Source organism: Pongo abelii, chromosome 3 (genome assembly GCF_028885655.2).
Source record: "Pongo abelii isolate AG06213 chromosome 3, NHGRI_mPonAbe1-v2.0_pri, whole genome shotgun sequence".
NCBI lineage: Eukaryota > Metazoa > Chordata > Mammalia > Primates > Hominidae > Pongo > Pongo abelii.
The window spans coordinates 7,211,459-7,231,770 of NC_071988.2; the positions used below are offsets into that span (position 1 = coordinate 7,211,459).

The 20,312-nt window shown below is 43.9% G+C and overlaps 1 protein-coding gene and 1 long non-coding RNA gene across 12 annotated transcripts in view; one reads left to right on the forward strand and one right to left on the reverse strand.

Annotated features, from left to right (window-relative positions):
• EVC2 (EvC ciliary complex subunit 2) overlaps positions 1 to 20,312 on the forward strand; it is a 155,862-nt gene that overhangs the window by 38,945 nt on the left and 96,605 nt on the right. For all 6 annotated transcript variants that reach the window (XM_024246309.3, XM_024246308.3, XM_054553703.2 and 3 more), the window contains 2 exons: positions 10,081 to 10,215; positions 12,275 to 12,414. In XM_024246309.3, the coding sequence (XP_024102077.3) occupies positions 10,081 to 10,215; positions 12,275 to 12,414 (275 nt within the window). The remainder of the gene's footprint in view (positions 1 to 10,080; positions 10,216 to 12,274; positions 12,415 to 20,312) is intronic.
• Positions 1 to 20,312, reverse strand: part of LOC129058901 (uncharacterized) — a 31,723-nt gene that overhangs the window by 9,828 nt on the left and 1,583 nt on the right. For 5 of the 6 annotated variants that reach the window (XR_008524332.2, XR_008524334.2, XR_008524335.2 and 2 more), the window contains one exon: positions 17,479 to 17,602. This is a non-coding gene — a long non-coding RNA (uncharacterized LOC129058901). Of the gene's footprint in view, positions 1 to 17,478; positions 17,603 to 18,387; positions 18,825 to 20,312 lie in introns of all 6 variants that reach the window. The other variant, XR_008524330.2, reaches the window with a different exon arrangement.

Below are 20,312 nucleotides of genomic sequence, written 5' to 3' on the forward strand. Positions count from 1 at the left end.
TTTCACCCACCTCAGCCTCCCAAAGTGCTGGGATTACAGGCATGAGCCACCCATTAGTATTGGAGCACCCAGCCTCCAATACTAATTTTAATGGGACTTTAGAGGGGATGTGAAAAAAAATCATAGTTTCATCTGAAAATATAAATTATAAACCCAGATGGGAAGATTTTGAAAATGAAGAGTAATGTGGGAGGGTTTACCCTAGCAGATATTAAAAATATTACAAAGCTACATTAATGCAGCATTTGACTGCTACAAGAAACATCAGACCAATGGAACAAAAGATAAAATCTACACACATATCTATAAATATGTTTTAAACCAATGGGAGAAGGAAGATGTATCATACATGAATTTGGTAACAACTGACTGGGTCTTTTGAAAGAAAGATAAAGATGAATTTCCTGATTAGATTAAAATCTAAGTAAATATAACAATTTGTAAAAAGTAAATATGGGCTAATAGGATATGATCTGGAGAAAACTGGATTTAGGTACACATAGTTGCAAACTTTACATTTAAAAACAGCACTCAGATAAGTGAGAAACTTGGGGAAATATTTGTAATATACATAAGAGACAAAAGATTGATGTTTTTGATATATAAAGAGCATCTTAATATTAACTTATAAGAGATGGAATGCCACAATAGATAGCGATCTACGATATGAGAATTTCCCAAAGACGAGGCTTACAAGGTGCCCTTGAAGCACAGTGGCGACCTGTGTCACTCTGTAGGCAAAATCACGTGGCTGTGAGTTGGATTTGTAGGCCCGGGGGTTTGTACACAATTGCACATTATCATTTTTGCCTTCTCTGTGGACATTTGAAGCCCACTAACCATTGCCCTAATCTGCGTTTCTTGTTTTGATTACTGCCTCAGCGTCCTATCCTTTCTGCCTCCAGTTTTACTCCCCACCCAGCCCATTGTCCACACTGGAGTGGTCTTCCCTAAAACGCAAACCTGCCTGCTTTCTATTCTTGAGGGGCCCCCATTCAGGATCCATCAGGAAAGCTGACCCCTGCTAACCATCTCCCAGGGCCACTTGGTGCCTTTGTTTTCCATTACGCTCTGGTTTTGCACATCCTGTTCTTATCTTACCTGTTCTTTGGGCAACTTGTGAACCTCCTGCTGGACCCTGACCAGCATCTGCACGCTGTGATGTCCTAGCCCTCCCCTGGCCAGCTAGTTGTGCCCTTGGCTGGGGTCCTATGCATTGGATCATTTATGAAAGCCTGGCGCCGTGTGAAGTTGAGATTATTCCTCTGGATGGCACTTAATGCATTTTTGTTGGCATCAGAATAGAATTGTTGAACTGGAAGAGACCTTAAAGATTATCTAGTGCCACTTTCTCATTTTAGAGTAAAAACCTCCGGTCCAGAGAGGCTCTGGGAACTGGCCAGGTTCAGAACTCAACATCACTGCAGTCAGAATCATGCTGTGTGATATGTTCTCTACTCCAGATGCTATTCGCTAGATTGGTAAATTAGCAAAGCTGTGTTGGTGAGTGTGATTGTCTCTGCCTGTGATTACCTTCGAGATCTCACTGTTGCCCGAATTGTCAGCTGGGAGGCCAAGGGTCTCTTTGCCCTCAGGGCTGCCCCTCAAGGACTGTGTGACAAGGGCCAGCAAGCCACTCACCCCTGTGCTTCTTGGGTCTCAAGCTCAAAGTAAAAGATTTCAAGTAAAGGATTCTTAGACTCTGTTCCGGAGGAAACATTCGTCTCATCTCCCATGTTCATCAAGCATTTTCTGTGTTTTGAAGGGTTGGGTAGGTGGGATTTAATATAAGGCCACTGTGGGCATTTTGAAAAAATGTCCTCTTCTTACCACCACCCTCCACGTACAGAAAAGTTGGAAGAATAAAATAGCTTCATGCCGTAATCCCACCAGCAGGGAGAACCATTGCTAACATGTTCACATCTCGCCATCCACAAGACTATGAATATATTTAGTACGTAATTGAAGTCCACTCTGTAAACAATTCTTCATCATGCTTTTGTAACTTGGTGTTGGATTCTGAGCATTTAAAGCATTCGTTTTGAAAGGCCTGTTTATCCAGCATCGCTCTTCATAAATGCAGGGACAGAGTGCATCAAAGGCATCTGCTCCTGCTAATATGTGATTAAAGGGTGGTAATCGTGGATGATTCTTTTTCAGAGACAAGAAGGAAAGTGAGGAGGACTCTGGGGGATGGGAAGCTGGGATAACCATCTCTTTTTCTTTATTCTTAGACAATGAGGTTTAAGGTAAAGATGCTCTTTGGAATCTGTACTTACAGTGATTCTCAGTGGAACTTGGCTGCAGCATGTTTAAGGGAATCTCAGAAGTATGATTAACGTGGGCTGATTCTGGTGCTCTCAGCCACTTCCGGTTCTGAACTCGTCACTGCAGCAGTGGGTCCCACCAGCATCCTGCCCCCTGAGCTGGATTCAGGGACATTGTTGGCTCCTCCTGTGTCCGGCCTCTTACATATCCATTCCATCACGACACTCCGCTGACTCTGTCTCCTGATCTGTGCCCTTCCCAACAGCCAACAACAGTAGTAGTAATAGCGGCTCAGATTTACTGACTTCTGTGTACCATAACCCTAAACATTAGGCACTGTTTTTTTGTGTCTGGTGAAGTATACACAGCATAACATTTACTGTTATTGACAGTTACTACATTCACAGTGTTGTGCAGCCATCAACACTGTCTGCTTACAGAACATTTTCCCCACTCTGAAAGGAAACTTGGTACCCATTGGTGACTTCCCATTTCCTTCTCCCCCAGCCCCTGGCAAACCACTCATCTGCTTCTGTTTCTGGATTTGCCGACCCTGTACATTTCAAATAAGTGGAATCACACGGTACGTGTCCTTTTGTGTCTGGTGTCTTTCACTTAGCATCATGTTTTCAGTGTTCCTCCATGTTGTAGCATGCACCAGAACTTCATTCCTTTTTATGGCTGAATAATATTCCATTATATGGATATACACATGTTCTTTATTCATCAGGATGTTTGGCTTATTGTGAACAGTGCCGCTGTGAGCATTCGAGTACAGATTTTTGTTCGAATACCTGTTTTAAATTATTTGGGGTATATGATTGGGGGTGAAATTGCTGGGTTGTATGGTAATTCTATTTTTAACCTATTGCCTATCAGGGCTGGGGAAACCCAGTCTCCCACAGTGTGGAAGGGAGTGGATCTAAGAGTTGAACCCCCATCAAAGGCCAAAGTCCATGGTCCTTGCTGGCGTGTCCTGTTGCCTCCTGCAGCCTCTTTTCATGCCCCGCATTTCTCCCTTGGCATCCAGGTTTACCTTCCTCTAGGGTGAAGTCATACAGCGGCCAGAGTTGTCTTTCTAAAATACTCATCTAACCATGTTTCTTCATGGCTTAAAGCCTCTCAGTTGTTCCCCTGATTCCCTTAGGATGACACAGCAAATCCCTAACCTCCTCTCGAAGGCCCTGTCAGGCTGGGGCTGCTTCTCTTGCCGGCTTCAGGCCTTGTTCAGGCCAGTCCTTCTCCAGGCTCGCCCTCCACCTGGCCCAGCTCATTCTCCTCTGCCCACTGGATCACCTCTTGGAAAGCCTTCTCCTGTCCTTTGAGCTAGGAGAGGAGCTCCCCTCCCTCCCCCAGTCCTCCAGGTTCCCCAGCCTCAGCCCAGGCACACTGTGGCATCAGCATCTGCCTGCCTGTTCATTCCTCTGTGGGACTGTGAGCTCCTTGAGTAGAACCTGGCTCTGGTTCCTCCTCGTTCTTCCAGCACCCAGTACAGGGCTCCAGTGACTCAGTGAATTAACATCAGGAAAGTGTAGTGTCACATCCAAACACGGGGTCAAACCTGGCAGCCCACTTGATGTATCCACTTAAATAGAGAGTTTCAGGCAAACAAAATTATAGCAAACCTTGGTTTCTGCACATGTGAAATGGATGTAAGAATTCTGCACTTAAAATATTGTTTGAGGCCAGGCGCAGTGGCTGACATCTGTAATCCCAACGCTTTGGGAGGCCGAGGTGGGCAGATCACGAGGTGGGCAGATCGGGAGTTCAAGACAAGCCTGGCCAACATGGTGAAACCCCGTCTCCACAAAAAGTACAAAAATTAGCTGGGCATGGTGGCAGGCGCCTGTAATCCCAGCTACTTGGGAGGCTGAGGCAGGAGAATCGCTTGAACCCAGGAGGTGGAGGTTGCAGTGAGCCGAGATTGTGCCATTGCACTCCAGCCTGGGCAACAAAAGCAAGACTCTATCTCAAAAATAAATAAATAAAGTATTGTTTGAAATATTAAAAAGGGAGCAAAGCCTGGTCTGTGGACAAAATTAAAATTTGAAGGGATTAGGAAGGCTTTTGGATAGAGACTCAGGGGTTCCAAAATCCTGCCCTGCTACTACTCTGTCACCCCCAAAAGGTGAGCTGCATACTCAGAGTGGGAATGAAAGTGTTAACAGGGGCACAAACCCTTGATGGCTCGATGTGGGGCTCCTGATAAAGGGCCAGCCTAGGAGAGGCAGGTGAGGTATGCAGGCCGCTAGCCCCAACTGCTGGATGTGAGTCTCAGGTCTACTACTTACTCTCTCTGTGACTTTGGGCCATTTTAAAAACTTATTTCTACAATGACATTATAATTTATAAAGTGGGGGTTAAAATAGTTCCCATTACAGAGTATTATTGTGGAGATTAAATGGATTAATACATGTAAAGCACTTGGATCCATCCTTGGTGCTTAGTATCTGCATAATACATGTTCTCTGAAATGACAATGGTAAGGGTGATGCTGCTGCTGATGGTGTCATGATGGTGTTGATGGTGGTAAGCATGAAGATGATGATGATGATGATATTGATGATGTTGATAGTGATTGTGATGGTCATGGTGAAGATGATGGTGATGGGGATATTGATGATGTTGATAATGATGGTGGTGATGGGGATATTGATGATGTTGATAGTGATGGTGGCTATGGTAATGGTGGTGGTGGTCCTGGTGGTGATGGTGATAACGAATTTGATGGTGATGCTGCTGCTGATGGTGTTAATGGTGATGGTGAAGATGATGGTGATGGAGATATTGAAGATGTTGATAATGATGGTGGTGATGTTCATGGTGAAGGTGATTGGCATATTGATAATGTTGACAATGATGGTAGTGATGGTGATGGTGAAGATGATGGTGATGGTGAAGATGATGGTGATGGTGATATTGATGATGTTGATAGTGATGGTGGTGATGGCCAATGTGAAGATTATGGTGATGGGGATATTGATGATGTTGATAATGATGTTGGCAATGGTGATGGTGGTGATGGTGATGGTGGGGATGGTGATGATGAATTTGATGGTGATCCTGCTGATAGTGATCATGATGGTGTTGATGGTGATGGTAAAGATGAAAATGATGGAGATATTAATGATGTTGATAATGATGGTGGCGATGGTGATGGTGGTGACAGTCATGGTGGTGATGGTGATGATGAATTTGATGGTGATGCTGCTGCTCATGGTGATCATGATGGTGTTAATGAAGATGTTGATCATGATGGTGATGGTGAAGATAGTGATGATGGGGATATTGATGATGTTGATAATCATGGTGGTAATATTAATGTTGGTGATGATGATAGTGATGGTAATGATTATATGGAGCCTCCTCCTTCTCATAAAATTACATATTGAGATCTTACTGTTCTTTGGTCATTCTTCACTGAGGAAGAAGATTGAAGAGTAGAGGCATTGTAGGCAGGACAGGACCTAGCATAATTTAACAACACAGATAAATGAAGAAAGTGAGGGTCATGAGTGGGTTTGCCCTATGGAGGTAGGCTCTACCTAGGTTTGCTTGTCACTTGGTGTCAGAAAGCAGGAATTGTGAGAGAAGGGGGTGAAAGGTGATGGGATCTGCAGAACTGTCCCTGGTTTTTCCCTCTTCCTAGGTCCAGGCTTCCATTCCCACAACTGTGTTGCTACTTTAAGCATTGATCTAGACTCTGCTCCACTGAACTGCCCGCAGTACCTCTGCTCTTCAGTTTCTCTTCACAATGCCCTTGTAAGTGGATTTAGAAGGTGGAAGTGGAAAGAGGAAGAGATTTGAGGTAGCCTGACTCAGCTGTCCACTTCCACTTCATGAAGCAGGAGGGAGGGAGGCAGGAAGACAGAAGGGGAGAAGGAACATACGAGAGAGTTCTTTTCCTGCCTTTTGCGGTAGAGTGATGCTGCCCATATGTAATGTCAATCATACAACTAACTTCTACCGTGGTGTGGGAGATTAGGACTAAAAACATTTTAGAAAAACATACAGCCCCCTGGATAGTAAGTAGTGTCCAGCTCTAGTGGGACAAACGTAGACATTGGAGTCCGGCAGAGCTAATTCTGTTTTAGCTGTGGACTTCAATTAATTTTTTAATCTCTTTGCATCTCCATTTGTCTATCAGTAGAACAGGGATGATACGTGTTTCATGGGCTTACAGAAGATTGAATGAAATAAAGTATATGAAGCATTTTGTTAGTGTCCTCAGGCTGCCATAACAAATCTCCACAAGCTTGATACCTTAAAACAACAATTTAATTTTCTCACAGTTCTGCAGTCTGGAAGTCTGAAATTAAGGTGTAGGCAGGCAGGGCCACGCTCTTTATAAAGACCCTGGAGAACCATCTTCCTTTGCCTCTTCTTAGCTTCTGGTGGCTCCAGAAATCCTTAGCATTCCTTGAAATCCTTGGCTTATAGCTGCATCACTCAGTATCTGCCTCCATCTTCACATGGCCATCTTCTCTGTGTGTGTCTACAAATCTCCCTCTCCTCATGAAGACACAATCATTGGATTTAGGACTCAGTGTGACCCAGTATGACCTCATCTTAACTTGACTAAATCTGCAAAGACAATTTCTAAATAAGGTCACGTTCATAGGTATTGGGGTTAGGAGGGCACAATTCAACTCAACTCACTACATTTACCTAGCCCAGAGATTGGCATACTGTAGGTGATCAAAATTGTTAATCCTCCTTACCTCCCATTCCCTCTTCTCGAAGATGAAAAAACAAATTGCTGCCTTCTTTGAAGGTAAAGGGGATTAACAATCTTGAAAACAGATTGCTGATCTTTAGCTACTGTGTTCTTTTACAGACAGATTTTTTTTTAGTTTCCTTTCCATCAATATTTTGACATAACCTCCATACAATGCTATTTATGTTTATTCAGCTTATCGATTTTTTTCTTGTCTAGTAGGCACACAGGGCTCAGGGAGCAGAGGGACATGTCCAGAACAAATGGAGTACTTGGATTTCATTTTGGTGCTAATCAAAATTCAAGATTTAGGATCAGGAGGATGTTAGAGCAAGAAAACAGAATTTGTTCTCTGACAGTCTCTGATAACAGCCTCTGTGGACAGAGGCTGATTTATCAAAGGTGAGTTATAAGTGGCATCACACTTTGATTCAGGTTTCAATAAGCATTTGAACTGAAGCTCCTGTTTTTGACCTAACTTAGCTTTGACAGTTTAGAAGTTCAGGGTGGCCTCACTGGTCTGTCAGAAAAAATATAACCTTGACTACAGTCTGCATTGTGGCTGCAAGAATGAGGAATAGGCTAGTTGTCTTCTAGCTCCTAAATAATACATTCGGTGCCCCATGGTCTGGAGCCATTTTGAATTAAACTAATTGTCACAGGTTGGCTTTTCTGGAGACAGATGCTGATGCAGAGTTTGGGGTATAATATGCTTTCCATTGTGCAGAGAAGAGTTAGCATATCAAACCGAAGGCTGCTATCCTTAGAAAAGCTTGCTTACAAGATTGATCCTGGGCTGGTGTCTAGAAACTTGGATTTCAGGATTCCCATCTTCTTAAAACTGCTAAGAGTGGCTCCCTATGCCTGAACTGTTTTTTACATGTAGTATAGTTTATGCTGATTACCTGCTGTTTTTCTTAGAGTATGAAATTTTGGTACATGCCAGGCACAGGGTGCCTATGTGATCAGCCTCGAATAAAAACCCTGGACACTGAGTCCCTAATGAGCTTCCCTGGTAGAAAACATTTCACATGAGTTGTCACAACCCCTCGCTGGGGGAATTAAACACATCTTTTGTGACTCTGCTGGAGTCTGGAAGCATGTGCCTAGTTTTCCTTGGGCTTTACTCCATTCTTCCCTTTTCTGACTTTGCTTTGTATCTTTTTGCTGTAATAAACCATACTTGTGAGTGGGATTGTATGCAGGTGGCCTTGGGGACCCTTGGTACAATCAGTGACCCCCTATGAAAGGAAAAGGAAAGGAGCAGGATTGAAAACAGGAAGAAGTTGAGTTGTGATTTGGGTTGACAAAGCCTCAGCAGTCTGGGTGATTTTCATCTATCAAATTTGCCTTACTTTTTTTTATAATCATCATCATAATAGTAGTAATAATAATTATTATTATCTCTTATTACACAAATAATACATACTCATTGTAGAAATATTAGAAAACAAGCATAAAGAAGGTAAAAAACCTCATCAAGAAATTACATTCAAATAAAATTCTAGAGGATTTTCTTTATAATTTACACATGTATATGTATATATACACATAATTTTTATTTTAGTGAAATGGAGATTATACTGTGTGTATTTCTTTGCAAAGTTACATTACTGTATAAGTCTTTTTATATATTATTAGAAACGTATTCAAATATCTTCTTTTAAATGTTAAGATATTCAGAACTATAGGGAAAATGCGGAGATCTTAAAAAGCACCCAGAAAACAAAAACAGGTTCTTCTAAAAGGTCATCAGGCACACTTCTGTCAGAAGACAGGAGAATGGCACCATCAACATTTTGAGGGAAAGTTATTTTAGCCATGAATTATGTAACCAGCCATACTATCAATCAAACTGAGAACTGACAGCATTGACAGATGTGAGAAAAGAACATCTTCTCTAAACAAACTTACTTGAGAATAAATAGATACTTACGATACTTCATCAAAATAAAAAAGAATTATCCAAGAAAAAGGAAGAAATGGGATCCAAGAAACAGTTTTTCTTCAATGAGTAATGCTGTGACAATATAGAAGGCAGTGAAGAAAAAGAAAAAGCTCTCTATGATACCAGAAAACCTAGAAAGTAGCCAGGTCTGATTAAATCAGAAAGTCAGAGAACTCTGGGAATGATGACTTTAAGAAAAAGTAAATTTGACTGTCTGTAACAGGTAGTATTATTAAGAACATGGGTGTATGCTAGGAAGAAAAAAGATAGGCCATGAGAGACTTCAGGAAAAACAAAAAGTCACACAAGGAAGTGCTAATTCACACTAAAGCAAACTAAAAATGTAGGCTGATTTGGAATAATTGATAAAGTGTGAGAAAAGGGACTGAATTAGGAACACACTCTTTGAGGGGCAGATATTTAGTGACACAGGATTGGATCCAATTACTTTACTCTGCAGTGAGCAACATTCGCCTAATCATTATGATAATATTGTCTTTTAAAATTTGTAGTTGCTGGCATTAACCTATAAACAATAATCAGGATTGAATTCTGGTTGCAGAACAAAATATATATGTTATAAACCTAAAAAATGCTGGAAGGCAGAAGCAGGGAAGGAGAGGTGGGATAAATGTGGGCCACTAATCTCACTAGTCAGAAGACAAGAGATTTTCTCTAAATGTAATACCGTAAAAATTGGGGTTTAATTATTTAATCTAAAGTTATAGAGGGTAGTGGGAAGGTGAGGGTGCCATGGGTTCTTCTTCTGGCCTCTGCAAAATTCTACCCATGATTCTCAGAAAATGTCACGGATCCCTAGTGCTTCCTTCGGATTATCATGTATTTGATTTGGGAACCTAACATTCTTGAGTGTCTGTGATATGCTAGGCTTGCAGCTGGATGGTGCTATTGTGTGCAAATCACCATGCCTCAGGTCTTTGACAGGCTTGTCTTGCACTGAGGAAATTCAGGCTCGGAGAGGACCAGCGAGGGCCTCCAGGCAGCCAGCTGGTAGCTGGCAGAGCGGGACTCAAATGCAAGTGAGTCGGCTCCCTGTTTGGTCTGCTCTGACACTCGATCATCTGTGTGGCCTGGGAGACATGCAGTCTGACCATGCATGAATCCTGCTCTCCTCTTGTCTCCATAGGTTCTGCCGCACCACGGCCTCCACGCAGCAGGGTTCTTCATTGCCTTCCTCCTCTCCCTTGTGCTGACCTGGGCTGCCCTCTTCCTCATGGTTCACTATCAGTGTCTGAAGGGAAACATGTTCACCAGACATCGGGTGAGTCTTCTCTGAGGGTGGTTTGGAAGGTGGTGAATGTGAGGTTGAAGTTCATCCCTCAGGTCTGTGGGTCTCAGCCCTGGATCCCCATCAGCATCGCTGAGGGAGCTGTGCACAAAAACCCATGCCCAGGGCCCACCTCCAAAACTGATGTTTGTCCTGGGATGCATCCCCATCATTCTTTTTTTTTCCTTAAGAGCCAGGGTCTTGCTGTGCTGCCCAGGCTGAGTCCAGTGGCGATTCATAGGCACAATCACAGAACACTACAACTTGGAGCTCCTGGGCTTAAGCAATCCTCCTGCTTCGGCCTTCCAGGTAGCTGGGACTGCAGCTACACACCAACATTCCTGGTTTAGTTATTTTTGAAACTTCTAACCAGCAACCAGGTGGGAGAACCACTGCAGCCATTACCCCATACAAAGCCCGTCACCCACATGCAGCCCGTCACCTGAGACTAGAATTCCAATTCAAGTAGCATATGTGGGAAGTGATCCCAGGATATAAGGGGAGGGGGTGGGAAGTGAGGCAGAAAGGGAAGGTGGCTAGTAAAGGGTGTGTTTCATCAGGGACCTGGGCCCTGATGGGCTTAGTCCTGCCCAGGGGCTCTGGAGGCTGGAAATTGCGCCCCAGCCTGTGTGAGGAGCCTGTTATTCATTTTGTCCCTGCTTCTTGGAGGAGAGGATTGTCATTTCAAAATGAGGTCAGCCCACAATCTCCTTGGCGGGCAAAAGTGAGAAGAAAAACGTCCCATCTAATCAGACCTTGTACTGATTCTCCCAAAGCTGTTATCAATCAGAAGAACTAAACACACCCTGCTGCTTTGATGTCGGAGCAGGATTCATTTTCCAGAGATTAAGGCAGATCATGAGAACTGCACAGAGGAAAGCAAGAGTATGAATTTGATTTAAGGCCTGAAGACCCTTGCAGTACTTTTTTCCTGGCATCACGGAATGAACTCTTCTCACATTTTTCTTTATTTTTTTTTGCCAGCATAGTGGTGGTCAGTGGTCTGCACTAAAACAGAAGGCAGCCTTCAGAGTTGGATTGGGGTCAAAAATCAACCGGGCTCTTTTGAGCTGTGTGACCTTCAATAACGTTATTTCACTTCTGTGAGCCTCAGTTTTCCTATTTGTAAAGTGGGGGCACCAACACTTCGTTGTTGTAACAGCTTCATGATAACACAGAGAAAGCACTGAAAATAATATCTGGCACAGGGACAAGAATTGTTAAAGGTTAGCTACAGCTGTCATGCATTTTTTCAGAGTTAATGATATTGGAGACAAAACAGATATATCTCTCATCCAGTCAGAGGGTTGGGCTTAGTTATCTCTAATGTCACTTCCAGCTCACAATCCTATATTCCTTCTTTCTTTCTTTCTTTTTTTGAGACAGAGTCTCACTCTGTCACCCAGGCTGGAGTGCAGTGGCGCAATCTCGGCTCACTGCAGCTTCCATCTCCTGGGTTCACCTGATTCTCCTGCCTTAGCCTCCTGAGTAGCTGGGATTACAGGCGCCTGCCACTACTCCTGGCTAATTTTTGTATTTTTAGTAGAGACAGGCTTTCCCCATGTTGGCCAGGCTGGTGTCAAACTCCTAACCTCAAGTGATCCATCCACCTCAGCCTCCCAAAATGCTGGGATTACAGATGTGAGCCACCACACCCTGCTCAATCCTATATTCTGATTAGAAACCAGCCAGATCTCTGATGTCAAGGTCCACCATACCCATTGTGAGGTTTCCTCTACCTGATAATGATAAAGATGATGATAGTGAAATATTTTATAGGTCTTACAGGTTGAAAAGTTCTTTCTGTCCATTGTTCCACTTGACCCACACAACATCCTCACACAGGGCTATTGGAATTATGATCCCATTTCTTTGCAGAGAAAATGGAGGCTCAGGAACATTTGCAAAAGTTTGTCTGGGTTTACCATGGTCACAGTGGTGGGGCTGATTGGATGCTCTGACTGCAGACCCCTGGCCTTCCCTCCTGGCTTTCTCAGCACATGGAATTCACAAGAAAGCCCAATCAATTATTATTTCTGCAATTCTCCTGAAGGTTTGGCAGTATGAGAGCAAGCTGGAACCCTTGCCGTTCACCTCAGCTGATGGCGTGAATGAGGACCTTTCCCTTAACGACCAAATGATAGACATTCTGTCTTCCGAGGACCCTGGGAGCACGCTTCAAGCCTTAGAAGAGTAAGAATTCTAAATCCCATTATATTTCCACAGATGTGATGAATGTTTTAACGACAGTGACATAAGGCCAAACACTGAGTATATTTCATTCATTCAGTTAATCATTCGTCACTCTGTAGTCATAATTCAATAACTGCTATGTACTGAATGTTTGGCATCTAGGAAAAGAGGTGTAGAAGACATACTCCTTCTCTAAGGAAGTCTGATCTAGTAGGAAAGACTGAAACATAAACAGAAGTGACCACAAAATTGGGTGAGCACCATGCTAATGGGAAGGTCAGGGCTGGCAGAGCACAGAAGACGAAGTAATTACTTCTGAGAAAGTCATAGAAATGCTTCCCAGAGGAGGTGGCATTGAACTAATTATTTAAAAAATTGTTTAAATTTATTTTTAAGTTTAGGGATACGTGTGGAGGTTTGTTATATAGGTAAACTCATGTCACGAGGGTTTGTTGTACAGATTATTTCATCATCCTGGTATTAAGTCTAGTACTCACTAGTTAAGAGGGAGAGAATCTGAATTGATTCTGAAAGCTTATGAAGAAGCTTTCCAAGTTGATTAAGCGTGGAAACAATTTTCAGACAGAGGAAAGAAAGGGCAGATGTAAGAATGTGAAAGGAGCAAGGTGCGTTTGGTGAGATGTCAGTAGCCAAGTGTGGCTGATGTGCAGATTGGGGTATTGAGTATAGAAAATAAAGAAGAGGCAGCAGGGGAGAGAGGCCAGACCAGGTGATGTGAGTGTGTGCTGAACTGAACTCAGTTCTTCTTATGTAGTTAATGAATATTAACATCATACTTCCTATGTGCAATAGCAGATAGTGCCAGACACTGTTTAAGAACTTTACAGAACTAACTCATATAATCCTCTTAACAAGCCCATGAAGTAGGTATTGCTCTCTGTAACATCTTATGGATGAGAACTTCAGAGAGGTTAAGTAACTTGCCCAAGGGCATATACTAGTAAGTGATAGGGTCAGGTTTTAAACTCAGGTCATCTGCTCCATGGTCCAGGCTCTTAATCATTGCCCAAGATTTCTCCTGGATGGACACATGGGTCACAGTCTAATAGGTAACCTTAACTAGATAAGGTTCATCAGCATGGCCTTGCTGTTCCTTCTTTCCTTTCATCAGATATTTAAGATGACTTCTTTATGTTTTCTTTAATTTTCCATTGTTTTTGCCAAAAATCTCAATCTTATTTTTTTATTTACTCTCAAACAAAATTATTTTGAAGTCTCTGACTGAAGACGTTATTATCTGTACCCTCGTTCTGTGTCTGTTATCTAGAGTACCACTCAGTTTTTGATCATATTTTCTTGTCTCGTATCTCTGTGTATTTTTGATTATGTGCTAGACATTGTATGGAAGTTGAGAGACAATCTAAGGACGAGGGTGATGTTATCTTCTTCTAAGCGGCTAGCAACATAATTATGGATTATATTAATCCAATCAGAGTTTGAGATCATTCAAAGCTGGGCTTCATTTCTCCCAAATCAAATTCTTATTTGGTTATATCTGATTATTTTTATTTTAATATTCTTTGCTTTCTTGTTAGACTGCTGATGATTAATAATGGGGCCAAATGTGAACCCTTCAAATTGGATTCCATTTACAGGAAACATTTTTTATTCTAGATTAAAGATGTGTGGCTTTCTGCCCACTCACTCCCCACTGGAGGGTAATTTCTGTGAATTTGGAATCATCAAGATGACAATAAACTGTAATGCCTTATGTTTTCAGATAAAATACCTTATGTTTATGTCACATTTAGAAATGTGCACACCCCTTATTTAATTTGGTGCTCATGTCACATCCCTTATTTAATTTGGTACTGCTTTTTGGTATGGCATCTTATTTTCAGTGTTTGACAGTTGAAGCAGCTGAGGCTCAGCTAGGCTGAGAGGTTTACCCACAGTGATACATGTGGTGAGTGAAGAATGGGACTTGAGCTTCCTCACTATTTAGGCTCAGGCACATTTATATTTTACAGACATTCTCTGAGCCTAGTTTTCTTATCTCTCAAATGGGGAACCCGTAACCTAGAGCCTTGTGATACTGTCATGTGTAATGATGTGAAAGAGACTTGTGATGGGGATGCATCCTTATGTTGATAGCTGCCTGTGAGCCCTGGTCAGATTAGCAGACCCTAAAGAGAAGTGGTCAGGGTGATTAGCCCTTCCTTGAGTCTTTCTCAAGAGAATTGAAAGCACACTGAAAATGGGAGACCTGGGAAGCAAAACTGAGCAGCTTCCTGATCCTGTCTCCCTGGGTCCAGGAAATGGTGTCCTGTGACACAAAGAGGTAGATCCTAGGTAGAACCAGAAAGAGCTCTGCCTCATCCTTTTCAGGAGCAACTACTTACTGGCCTGAGAGAAGAGCTCTGCTATGTCTGACTCATGCCACTTTGTGAGCTCAATGACTGTTCTCAGAAGAAAGGGACTCTCCTCTTTTTTGAATGGGTGCTCCTTCCTCACTGAGTGCCTGGTGAAGAGCCAGGCCTGAAGCCTCATAAGTGCAGGGCTGACCTTGCACCAAGAGGGGAGTCAGGGCCTGTTAATCCATTTCTGGGTGCCAGAGTTGTACGGCTTGGTTAATTAAGCCTTATGCAGCCATCCCGATGCCATTCTTCATTTTCACTTAATTCTCTAATCAGAATGCCAAGGATTACAAATTAAAATTTGCCACCTTGTCTGAAGTAGTAGGGAGAAATGGACGAGCAATGGGAGGCAAAGTTATTGGCAGAGGTTCATAAATGTCACTTATTATATTAAGTGGTGTGAGCAGCTAATTATCAAATGATTTCAGAGCTAAAAGTCTGTTTTCTTACAAAACATGAAAATGAAAAGTAGAGTGAAATGATTTGGATCATGCAATCAGCACCTGGATATTTAATTTGCAAGTATGTGGTACTCTATAACCTTCCAACTAAAGTAATTAGTACTTTAAAATAGGAAAGTATTAATCCTCCTGTTTTTGTTTTTTATTCAAAAAGTGGTGGGGCATAAGAAGCCCAATCTTTCTTTATCCCTACATTATATGAAATTATAAGCAGCTGCTGCAGTTTGGCAATCCTGATGCTTGAGTACAATAGGAATGTTGAAGTTTATAATGATTTTGTTCTTGCACCTCTGGAATTTTATATTAATTTCTCTTGGGAGCTTGTCTTATTTTGCCTGAAGAGTGTTTAGCATTGATTATCAAGCATGCACTGAGAGTGTTCAGCTTGTGAGCTAAATTCATTCCTGTGTTCCTCTCCCCCAGCTTCCCATCCTCCCTCCCGTCCCAACATTCAATATTTATTGAACTCCAATTCAGTTTCAGGCATTGTGGTTGGACACTAGTTTTAAGAACCCAGTCTTTTTTTTTTTTTTTCAATTATAGCATTGCCAATTACTTTTAATCTTTCCATCTTGCTCTGTAGCCCTGCTTAGATGCTCCCAGAAAGAAAATGTCACTCAGAATGGCAGGAGCTTAGTATGCGTGGAAGTCTGTGATACACTCCCCACTAAAAATAGCATTTTTCTCTGGCAAATCAGTTATCCCATTTGTTCCAACATGAAGCTTAGCTGGGATTCGAAATATGCCATTAGGTGACTTGATTGCCCCCTCATTTCAAGCCCCATCAGAGCCGTAACTTTGCTGTATCCTGCTGAGTTATTTTTGACAAAGAGCATTTCCTAGGTGTGCGTGGTGGTTTATCTTTTACATTGCTTATTCATAGGCTGTCTCTTACAGAGAGGATTTGAGGAAGGAATATTTCCTTTGATTTTTATCAGGCTCCTTGACTGTGGCTATAATGGAGGTGGACTCAGTCCCAGCACATGCTGGGACCAGGAGGAGGGAGGAACTGGGCAGGACTGGCTGGTCCTGGAAGTTTCTAGGGGCATGGAGTGCCGAGCGTGTTTTAGCTCCAGCCTTACTCTGGGCCTGACCACTGCCACACACCTCTCGCCTGTGATCTTATTTAATTCTCACAACTCTCCCGTTTTAGACCAGGAAGCTGGGGTTCAGAAAGGTTTATTGGCTTTTCCCTAAGGTCACACAGGTAGTAATGGATTTGGCTTAGGACTGAGTGTTTTCAATCTTTTCTTCTATTGACCGAACAGCTTTTTAAAAAGACTGAGCTTAGATTTTTCAGAGTCAAAGAACATAAGACAAAAAGAGAAGTTCAGATCTATGTCTGTTTCCTCTATTATTAGAACGAGCTTAGGACTCTTTCTGGATGCTACCAACATTGCCTCTAAACTGTCTCGAAATTGTGTTTGTACAAAGTAAGTGTTCCGTGAGTATTTGTCGAATTGAGGCTTTTAAATATGTGTGTTAAGTAGTTTTTTATGTGCCAACCATATGGTATATTTTTACAACTACTACTCTTTTTATTCTTTGTAAACACTTTAGAGAAATGATTTTGTTCCTTATCTCTAAAAACCTGAAGCCCAGGGAAGTTAAACAACTCATCCAAGGTTCTTTGTTCACTTGTTCTTTGATTGGGTTGCATTGTAGATGCATGCAGTACTTTTTAAAAAGTAATTAATGGATTGATGAATCCAACAGATTCTTGCTGAGGGCGCCTTCTGCATCAAGCACTGTGGTAGATCCAAGACTCTTGTTTGCCGGACACTAGGAAGTAAGAGTCCTGAGTTTTGTCCTTACAGAGTGTACACAAGCAAACACAACCCTGTGCACTGGTAACTCTTTGATTCTACACTGTGGTCAGAGCTATGAAGGGGCAAGGGGCCCTGTTAACGCATCTTGGAGAGGATGCTTCTAATGGAGGCTTGTGAAGCTGAGAGCTGGTGAGGAGCGTTTTGGAGTGGGCAGCATGCACAGGAGGTGGGAAGGGATGTGGACATTTGAGGACCCAAAAGAGGACCAGCCCAGTGTGGGAGGTGTAGAGGGCACAGAGATTGAAGAGTCATCAGAGCCAGTGAGGGGCGTTCCCTACAGCAGCACTGCCTCCATTCTTTATCCTGAAATTCTCATTTTCTTCACAACACTCAAGGCTGCCGGAAACTACCTTTTTTTTTTTTCAAATTAATGTTGTTGTATTTCATCTTACCCACCTGAGCAGTAAGTTCTGTGAGTGCAGGGACCTTCTGTCTTGCTTGCTGATTCATCTCCAGTGCCTCCAACAGTGCCTGGCACAGTAGATGCCTCTACACAATGGTGTTCTTGGTGGAAAGTCGCCTGCAGAGAAAATTTGAGGCTATAAGGTACTTGGTAGCAAAGATTAGGAGGAGGTGCAGCATCACTCAAACCAGAAGACAACACATGTTTCCAGATGTGATGTGGCTCTTCAGGCTACCCAGCTCTCTCCAAGGATGTCCTGTGGCTGGGACACTCTTGCAGGGAGATTCCGTTTGATGGAAGGACTGGAGAGGAGTTGGGCCATCATCTATCACGGTAGGAAGGACGGCAGAGTCTGTGTAGATGCAGCAGGTGTGTGGCTTGGGGAGGGAATATGGGATGAACCTGTCAGATGCTTCTCAATGACGTTCAAGGTGAGGACAGCAGGGGAGGAAAAGGCAGGAATGTAAAAAGTGTGAGGCAGTCCTGACCATGGGGAGGTGGCTTACTAGAGAATCCCAGACTTGCCGAGCAGCATGGAGTGCCCGTGTGAGGCTGGTGGGCCTCCCTGCCTGGATGAAGTGCCTTCCTCTGCAGTGGTCTCAGTGGTCTGGATGGAGGCATGGAGGCCACTGGCGGGCAGGGCATAGAGCCCAGTGGTTAAAACCCAGGCCTGACTGCTGGAGTTGAGTCCCAGTTCTGCCACTTACCGCATTGGTGACTCCAGTTGCCTTATCTATACAATGCGATGCAGTGCTGACCTCATCCTGGTGCCAGGACCAGAGCTGTCCTGGAGAGCTTTTCCAGGCGAGAGGGAGAGGGATAGAGACTTAGCTGTATTAGTATCCTGTGGCTGCTGTAACAAATTGCCCTGACCTTGGTGTTTTCACGCAACAGAAACTCACCCTGTCACTGTTCTGGAGGCCAGAGTCCCAAATCAGTTTCTCTGGGCTGAAATCAGCAGGGCCATGCTCCCTTCAAATGCTCTGGGAGGGTTGTTCCTGCCTCTTCCAGCTTCTGGGGCTTCCAAGGCTGTAGCACTTCTTGGCTTGTGGCCAACTTACTTCCGTCTCTGCGTGCACGTGACCTCCCCTTCTTCTGTGTGTGTGAAATCTCCCTCTGCCTCTCTCTTAGGAGGCCACTTGGGACTGGGTTTAGGGCTCACTGGGTAATCCAGCATACTCTCCTCATGTCAAGATCCTTCACTTAATTATATCTGCAAAGGCCCTTTTCCCTTCGAAGGTCACATTTCCAGGTTCCAGGAATTAGGGCTGGAAATCTTTGGGTGGAAGTGATCACAATATCTCAAGAGGATGAGGAAGGAAGTGGAGACTTGAGGGACCTCGAGAAGAAGTGAAAGGAGGGTGTCAGTGGGTTAGAAGACTTGATGGGGTGTGTCAGAGAATGATTTATGGAATGTTACTGAGGAGCTGAGGGGTCTGACACTGGCATGCTGGGAACGGTTACCTCTCCATCGGCAATGGTTGGTCCAGGGCTCAAACCCAGGTGTTCTGACTCCAAGGCCAGGACATCCTCTGGTGCTTCCTGGCTGTTTGTGGACCATTTGGTGGAGATTCTTCTTAAATCATGCAAGAGGAGACTCACAAAGAGGGAAGGGCCTAAGGTCTGAGTGGAAGCAGCTCTTCTCTGAGACTAGAGTGCAGCTCGCCTACCTCCCCCACTTCCCTCAGGAGTAGGGATAGACGCGGTTCCTTGCACATGGCAGATGCTCACAAAATAGTTCTGGAATTGAACCATCTCACTTCATGACCTGTTGTGAGATATTCCACTGGAGATCCTTGTGGGGTGGTGGTCAGTTTTACGAGGCCCACAAATAATGCCCCTCTCTTTCCCTTCCAAGTTCTAAGCTACTTTGAAACTCTGTCCTCCCTCCCTCCCTTCCTCCCTGCCTCCCTCTCTTCTTCCCTCCCTCCCTTCCTTCCTTCTCTTCCTTCCATTTTTTTTTTACATGTGGATTAAGCATTTGGTCCATGCCAGGGGCTGTGTATGCGTGCTCTGCCTCTGAGGCTCTCAGCACAGTCTGTGATGCTCGGGTTGTGTCTGTTTTCCATATCAAACCCTGTCCCTTGGGTGGTGCAGGCCTGGCGGCACCAGGTGAACCTCAACCAGCATGTCTGGGCTGGGTCTAAAGGGCCATTAGGACTTGTCAGAATGTGCGTGGGGCATTTCTAGCAGAGGGAATGAGTGCCAGAGGAGAGACTGCAGGAGGCTGGACACACGGGTGGTGGCGGGGAAGAGGCCTTAGTCTCTGAAAGAGGGTCCTCGTGGACCCTTGAATCCCTCCTCACTCCAGCTCCATGATACAGATAACCTGTGTCTAGGCCCTTCTACCTTTCTGGAAGGATCAGTATCAGAGTTCGTCTGGAGCACCAGATGGCTGGCAGGAGCAAAGGTCAGCTAAGGTGGACAGCAGCCCTATCCTCAAACCTGATCCTTGCTTCTGGATTTCCTGAGAGGTGGCAGGTTCCTGCGCAGCACCCGACATGACGGGATTCTTATGGGGTTTGTAAAGGGGTCACTGGAGAGCAGAGCAGAGGGGACGCCTGCTGGGTTCCCACGGCAACTCTCGCTGTCATCTTCCAGCAAGGTGAGGATTTCTTGAGGAGTTCTGTCTGACAAACACCTGCTGTTCTTTTGGCAAGTGTTTACTGTGCTCTCCCTCAGCGCTAGGCACGATGTAGGCTGGGTGCCGGGGAGGAAGCCAAGAAAAGCAGGGAGCCTCTCAATACCCACCGTCTGCAGGGAGAGAGGACTCATTTGCCGAGAAGCATGATGCAGGGTACAGCGCAAGGTGAAACCAGCATTGCCG